The sequence below is a fragment of the Pyrus communis genome, chromosome 15 (assembly GCF_041283825.1).
Source record: "Pyrus communis isolate YQ-2024b chromosome 15, ASM4128382v1, whole genome shotgun sequence".
Taxonomy (NCBI): Eukaryota; Viridiplantae; Streptophyta; class Magnoliopsida; order Rosales; family Rosaceae; genus Pyrus; species Pyrus communis.
Window position 1 is genome coordinate 33,934,494 of NC_142579.1, and position 8,034 is coordinate 33,942,527.

The 8,034-nt window shown below is 38.9% G+C and overlaps 2 protein-coding genes across 2 annotated transcripts; both read right to left on the reverse strand.

The window, feature by feature from the left end:
• Window positions 1–1,010: 1,010 nt before the first annotated feature.
• On the reverse strand, window positions 1,011–4,273 carry LOC137733910 (ABC transporter F family member 4). The gene is made up of 2 exons (XM_088685966.1): window positions 4,123–4,273; window positions 1,011–3,423 (listed from the first exon to the last, which is right to left on the reverse strand). Exon 2 carries the CDS (start codon window positions 3,412–3,414, stop codon window positions 1,252–1,254), a length of 2,163 nt encoding a protein of 720 aa, XP_088542092.1. The 5' UTR covers window positions 3,415–3,423; window positions 4,123–4,273; the 3' UTR covers window positions 1,011–1,251.
• Window positions 4,274–4,788: 515 nt separating this feature from the next.
• LOC137717050 (polygalacturonase-like) lies at window positions 4,789–7,443 on the reverse strand. Its single transcript, XM_068456369.2, has 3 exons — window positions 6,892–7,443; window positions 5,671–5,960; window positions 4,789–5,559 (listed from the first exon to the last, which is right to left on the reverse strand). Exons 1-3 carry the CDS (start codon window positions 7,348–7,350, stop codon window positions 5,112–5,114), a joined length of 1,197 nt encoding a protein of 398 aa, XP_068312470.2. The 5' UTR covers window positions 7,351–7,443; the 3' UTR covers window positions 4,789–5,111.
• Between the last annotated feature and the right edge of the window lie 591 nt (window positions 7,444–8,034).

Sequence of the window (8,034 nt, forward strand, 5' to 3'; positions counted from 1 at the left end):
TAGAAGTATTCAAAAGCATTTTCTAAGAAGTACCTAGGAGGTGCTTCCTTCTAAAAGTGCTGCACAGAGAAACAAGGGAAGCACTTTGCTCCCTTTAATGAATTTTTTTCAATTCCAAAATTATTCCTATTTTTTAATTTGCAAAGTCTAAAATGCCACTAAACTTTTAAAAAATCATCAAAATTGCCATCACCAATTTTTTCTAGCGCTTCTATACAATATAAAAGCACTTGGTTGGTTTCATGCCAAACAAATTGTTTCTTCATAAAAACGCTATTGAAAAGTGCTACAAACGAAAAACGCTAATGAGTAAAAATACTTTATAAAGTAGCGCATCCAAACGAGCCCTAAGTCCATATTGATAATTCAAGTTACTTCATAGAATAAGCCACCGTTGAAGGTAAGCCCAACCTTATTCCAATTATTTGAAGAGGAGAAACGAGTGTGGAATTCTTTGAAATGCTCTAACAGTCAAACAACAATAGTTGGATTGTATGCGTCATTTACTACTTTTCATTTTACAGTCGCTTTCCCTTCTGCTCCGTTGAGGAATCCCTCAAGATAAGTTTATTTAAGCGATATTTTGTACGTTTTGCTCTGTATTTCGACATTCGAACTCGTTCAACTTTTAAATCTTCCTATAAACATCATTTTTTTTTTATCAAAAATCATTCAAATTCGAAAACTGCTTGACCATGTATTTAAATAGTAGTTATATTAATGTTTTTTTTTGAAAAATCGTATTTGTCCGTTTACTTCATTATAATTGAATATTTTAATGGTTATGAATTTATTTAATGTTTTGCATGAATAATCTATGAACAATACTAAAACATAGACGATTTGGATCGTTAGAAAGAGTTAAAGAAGCGTGTCCAACAAGTATCCCTCACTTCAAATAAAATTATTTGAGAGATTATTCAGCTGAAGGATTGTTTCATTTTACTTAATTTACATATTTTGTAATTGCCCTTACCTTGTAAATTTATATTAAAAAACGAAGGCAATGATTATTCATAAATCAAATATAGTCTAGAATCAACGTATAATATTCTGACAAACAAGTTCAAATACCGTTCTTGTAGGCCTCGTTTCGTGTGTAGAAACTGCATATAAAAATTTGACACATCTCTATTAATTGTTACATTCGGATCAGAAAAACCAACTAAATTACATGAGCAAGCAACAAGCAAACTCATGGAATTCTTAGAATGATCAGCAAAAATATTACAGCTATAAAAAGTGCAAACCTCAGTCATCGACCTCCTCTTTAATTTCTCTTTGTAGCTCCTCCTTGTACTCCTCAAAAGTCCCAGGGTACGGGGTCACCGTGCCATTCTCAACAACCCAAATTTCACTCCTCTCTTCGTTCTCGCACACGCGCGATATCAGCCTAGAATCATGACTCACCAGTACAACTCCACCGGTGAATTCGTCAAGTGCGTCGGCCAGTGCATCAATACTCTGCATATCCAAATGATTCGTTGGTTCATCCAACAGCAAAATGTGGGGCCTTGACATGGATATCGACGTGAACACAACTCGGGCTTTCTGCCCTCCAGATAATTTTGCAATGGGAGTGAGATGGTTGTGGCTGGGGAGTCCAAATTTTCCAAGCTTTGCACGAACAGCCTCTTGCTTGCTAAGTCCCTCTTGGTCTGGATGAAGCCGGAGAAGGTACTGAACCGGGGTCTCGCCCATTGTCAGGAGGTCCACAAAGTGTTGCGAATACCTACCAATCCTCAACTTCTGACTCCTCCGTACTTCACCCTCCGAAGGAACCAAATCACCTGCAAGAAGGTTGAGCAGAGTAGACTTTCCAGCTCCGTTAGGTCCAACAATGGCAACACGAGTCCCCATATCAATACCAACATCAACACCTGACAGCCTGAAATCCTCCCGATTCGGATAACTGAAGCTGACTTCAACAAGTTGCAAAAGTGGAGGAGTAAGCTCTGTAGGTTCAGGAAAGTGGAACTCCACACTGTAATCTCTCCATTTCCTAGGAGCCTCAGCTGGTGCATCATCTTCATCAACTTTTCCCTTGGCCTTGTTCTTTGATGCTTCCTTAGCTGCTGCAGACTTAGCTTTATCCTTGACTTTCTCCTGTTGGACCCGACTTCCACTCCTTTTGGCAGCTTTCATCTGCTTGTCATAAATTTCAAACTTTTTGTTCACCTCTTTCCGACGTTGTTCATAGCCAGTTTCAAAATCATCAAAATTTCCTCGGTAGATGTGAAGTTTCAGATCATGCAGATGAATAATCTCACTGCAAACCGTGTTAAGGAAATCCCGGTCATGTGAGACAACGACCAAAGTTTTTTTCCAGCGGCACAAGTATTCCTCCAACCAGAGAACAGCCCTCAAGTCGAGATGGTTGGTGGGTTCATCCAGCAACAAAAGAGTTGGCTGAACAAAAAGTGCCCTTGCCAATGAAATTCTCATCCTCCACCCACCACTGAAGGACTTAGTTGGACGGCCTTGCATATCCTGCGTGAACCCCAACCCAGCAAGAATTTTTGAAGCCTGAGCTTCAGCTGAATCTGATCCCATCAACTGCAATTTCTCATACAATTCAGAGAGCTTCTCTCCTGCATCTTCATCAAAACTGTCCTTTTCATCAGCGGAAGCTGAATTCTGCAAATCTGCAACCTCTTTTCGGATTTTTACAAGTTCTTCATTAGCTGAAACAACTGCTTCAAGAGCAGTTCTGTCATCACCAACTACCTCCTGCTCAACCAAAAGCACATCAATATTTTTTGGTACTGGAATCTTCCTCCAAGCAAGAAGCTTCAGGAGGGTAGACTTGCCCATTCCATTGGGCCCAACCAAACCATATCTCTTCCCATGTGTTATCTTCACTGATGCGTTCTTCAGAAGTTCCTTTCCCCGAGCAGACACAGAGAAATTTTCTACTGTTATATCCTTAACATTAGCATCACCATCTTCGCCATCAAGTACCGATGCACGACTTCCAATAACAACAGTGAATGCATCGTGGTCATCTTTAAGGGCCTCCCTCTTAGCCTGCTCAATGGCATGGGCAGCAAGACGGTCCTTCTGGGCACGCTTTTTCAACTCTTTATCAGATATAGACACATCAAGTGGCTTAGATTCTTGCCGCTTTTGCTGATTGGATACATTTACTTCTTGTTGACCCTCTTCCAACACATCCTCATCTTCTTCCTCAGAGGAAGGGAGATCAATACCATCAGTGTATGATTGACGATTTGGAGCTGCTTTTGCCTTTGCACTAGAGGAAGCTCCTTTCTTGGGCTTATCGGGTTTCTGGTCCATGCTGGCCAACATTGCAGAGACTGATAGTTTCTCTTTTTTCCCATCTTTAGAAGCATCTTTGCTGGTCGACTTAGCCTTGGCGGATGCACCACTCTCCTCCGTCTTCTTTCTTCCCATTGCAGTTATCTATCAACAAAAGAGGAAAAACCATATCAACTAACTTTAACATTATAAAAAAACCAATTAACAAACATAATCCAACTCATAAACGAAAAACACAAAAGTTCTATAGATGTAGTTTCCACAACACCAAAAGCTGATATTCAACTTTAAGCCAGTGGCGATATCTTCGTGTTTTCAGAGGAAAGCCGCAACCCGCAATTTCTCGATACACAATTTTCTCTTTCACAAAACAAGTACGCATTGTTCTGACTCAAGAAAATACTCATAGAACTAGCATAGTTTGCAGGGATCATGGAAAAGCAATCAAATTTTCCACTTTCTAAAGATGATGCTCAGAATTCAAGTACCACTTACAAAATTGAGACGCGCCGCAACTGATTAGATCGGTTAGGAAAGAAATTCGTAGAATAATATTAAATAAAAATACTAAATTAAGTTCTAACGCAGAGTAGACCCAAGCTCTTTTCAGGTGCTTAAAAGGGCCGCTTACTTTGATTCGGCAAAGAGACAACTTAGAAATTTTATCACTCAAATACAAAATTAATTTCACGACAAATATGAAAAATCCGTCCAGAAAGAAAACGAATAAAAATTCAATCGAAATTCAGCTGTAAATTAGACATGAAATTTTACAAAGTTGTCAAATTTCATCGCCCATAGTTTGGATCAAGTGCTCACAAAAGATGAATAAACAAAAAATACCTGAGTTTCGCGAAAGATGAAAGCTTTTTCTTTTCCGTCCGACGAAAGATGAAAGCTTGAAGAAGGCGACCAATAAAAGAAGAAGACGACGATGATTAATCTGAATCCAGCCCTAGCTCCTTTTGCACATAACAATGATCAAGTCGGTCGTACTGGGCCCGGCCAAACTAAGCCCACTTAAACCCCCTAAGTAATTTTTGTTTGTTTTTTTTTTAAATTGTGCCATAGGATAAAATTGGATTAGTAATGATTTGTAACTCACGTATAAGGATAGATTAGATAATCCACTTTATTTTGGATTCATAATCCATCATGTCCAGTTCTGTTCTTTCTATCTCACATTTTGACACAACAAACAACGGACTAGATTCAAGTCTATTTAATTGATTAGAAACTATTTCAACCAACCTACCAAACAGACCCTTAAGTTATATAGAATCTACTTGCCACCTAGCACGGCCGAACTGAGCAAACGTTAAACAGAGTATTTGGAAATTTTGTCATTTAATTTACGAAATTTTATCTACAAATTTAGTCTCTCTAATATTACTCTTCTAATATTAAGAAAAATTACTCCAAAATATGCATACCCTCGTCAGAACTAAAATCTACAAATTTCCAAACAAACCAAATCCCTAAAATAAATTATTAACCAAAAAAAAAAAATCACACCCAAAACAATACATTTACTTTTAATTCATATTGCATTTATCACTTCAAATAACAACAATTTACCATATAAAACCACCGTCTGCAAGGGAGAGTCTCTCTCCATGAAGGGGGTTTGGATGATGCAAGGCCAGGCTCTAGGGAAGCCCAATAGGCTGCCAACACCGCAGGCACAAGCAAAATACATTTTCAATACATCAACGACCTAGAGCTAGAGCTAGAGCTATAGCTAGCTACTACTCTAGTAATCTTCTTTAGTTCCTATATACCAACTAGTTCCACGAGTGAGTAGGACTAGAGGGCAAAAACTACGAGTCCGGTTACAGACAACTTGTAGGCTGAACTGTACCGGCAGTTGTTCCGCCTGCATGGCTGCATGAAGCTTCAGCTGCTTGGTTCTTGTAAGTGAGCTTCACATCTTGCAGTCTGATCCTGTTGCAAGGATACTTGGAACTACAATCGAATTTCACTGCCACTTCTGTCGCCGATGTACCATGAATGTCTTGATATGTCACATCGCTGACCTTAACTCCGGAAACTTGGCCGGGGCAACCTTTGTTGTTAGGGCAATAATGTTGATCAATAACGATTGGATTTTGAACGTTGGTCATCACAATATGCTGGAAAAGAATGTTCCTAGCAAATCCAGTGCTAGGTCTCCCCCAAGACTTGATCCTTACGCCATTTTGAGTACCAGTGAATGTAACTGTTTTAACCGTAACATTTTGTACACCAGCTTCTTGTTGGTCCTTCCCTAAACTCCCAATGCTGCACAAACAAATATTGTTAACTTAATTAGAAGAGTATCAAAAACCAAAATTATGATACATTAACCTAGCTACATATTGTATACATTTTTTTATGTAGCTTGATACATACCTGATTCCATGGCCGGGTCCACAAGCCACGTTTTCAATCCACAAATTTGTGGTGCCGGGGCCAATTGAGACACAATCGTCACCGGTTGAAATTTTGGAGTTGAGAATGGTGACACCAGATGACAATTGGACATGGATACCATCGGTGTTGGGGCTGTTGCCGGCGGCGATAACCTTGACACCTTGCATTTTCACATTGTGGCAGCCGTTGATGACAATGTGGAACATTTGGCTGTTTAGTGATACTAATCCACTCACCACAATGTTGTTGGAGTTGGAAAAACCCAGTGTCTGCACAATGATTAATTTACACAAATTAAGTCTTATATACAATCTAGTACATAAGTTGGTATTAACTAAAGTATTAAATCTAAATGGAACTTGATCTTATTAATATATAATTTCTCTAGTGCAAGCAATTGGTTATAAAATAAATGGTAATTTGACGTTTGAAATTATCATTTGTATAATATCATACAAGCACATGCATTTGTGGGGTTATTTATCATCAATTTTATGATATTGTTCCTTTGTTCTGACAATTAGTGAAGGCATGAGATTGAGTAAGAAATCGTGCGAGGGATGGACGGAAGATTATGCAAATTCACATGTGGATGCATTATATATTGCTAGAAACATGAATAGAGAAGATCTTAGTTGAATTACTACCATGGTGGTATCTCGGAACATTGATAAAATTATGTATAAAACTCTATTCACATAATTTTATATTAATGTCCAGGAACATCATGGTGATGAAAAATTCATTTTATTAAAATGTCTCTCTTGCGCATGAACATGACATTATTTATGCAACTTCATGCACAAGAACTCAAGCTAGGTCTTTAGAAGTAAGAACATAATGAGACTAATGCCCTTTAATTAGGATCACTACCTGTGCTTAATCCTATTTCCCAGAAAACCGAACGAACCATATATAGTTAAAAAAAGTAATTAATGAAAAAAACCGTCATTGGTACGTAACCGGTGGAAACTGACCAATTAATAGTTTAATAATGCTCCACTAATTGATCACTTCCTTAAGTGGCCACCTAATTAACTTAATTTTTACTTGATGCATGCACGTAATCATATAGATAAATGGTTAATAACTTAAGATCTTGTATATAAATGAAAGGTACTGGGAGACTGTTGACGACGTTGCAACTTTTCTTTAAAAAAAATTAACTATCGATGAAATAAGTGATTAAGTTAAACTTACGGTTGCTCCGCTGGGGCAACTCTGGCCTGATGACTTGCAACCCCACAAGCCGGTGCCCTTACCGTCGAGAACTCCACCGGAAATGGTGACCCCATTGACATGCTGAAAGAAAAGCCAGTTATCGGCGTTTCCAATGACCCGGTAATCAGATGGGGCCACGAGGGTGCCGGCAATGCGGAAGGTGATGGCGTTGTTCTTGCATGGCCCAGAGAACACAGCATTGCGAAGCAAGAACCTCCCTGCTGGGACATAGATGACAGCAGGGTTGACGGAGGCACAAGCTTTGGCCCAAGCAGAGAGGAAGGCCTGTGTGGAGTCAGTCCTGCCATCTGCTTTGGCTCCTAAACTGCTCACACTGAATGTGGCGGCTGCAGCATCCACACTAGTAATACTTGCAGCCATCATCATCAACGCAAGAACTACTGCAGCTGGGTGCGAGAGGCTTTTGGGGTTTGCCATTTGTGCTAGCTGTGTAGACTAAAAGGGTTTCAGGTTTTTCTGGTTTGAAAAATGAGTGAGATGAAGATTGAGGAGGGAGAGAGTTGTGGTGGTGGGGAAGTTGGAACGGTTTGAGGGGTATTTATAGGGGTAAAATGAAGAAATGGACGTAATAAATAATAGACCAGTTAATCAGGTAATAAAAATGAAAAAGCAAGCAAGCAAGCGGCGCCGAAATCACCTTACGTAGGTTTATTTCTTTATTTTTTTGGGATCTACTTTACAAAAATGACCTTACGTATTGCGACTTGGAGTACTGTAATCACGTATATAGTATAACTATGCACCAGTGCACACCAAAACACCTGACTTGGGCCACCTCCATTTCTGAAAAGTTCATCTTTCTTTACGGTTTACTATATTAGGATGCCGATGTTATGCTCTTCCATTTCTACCTTTTCCTATAGCATTATTGTATAGTACGTAGCTTGGTTGCTTGAAGCGCAAGTTCAATGCCCTCATCTGTTCACACCTCTCTACATTTCATATCTCCGTGATTACTTCACGTTTAATGCCCTTAATACAAACCGTCATTCATTTTATATCTTAATTCTCTCTTGGAAGATCAAATATGCTAAAAATAAGATAAATTGTCTTCCATTTTCTCAAAAATAGTTGAAAGACACATTATTACTATTATTTCTT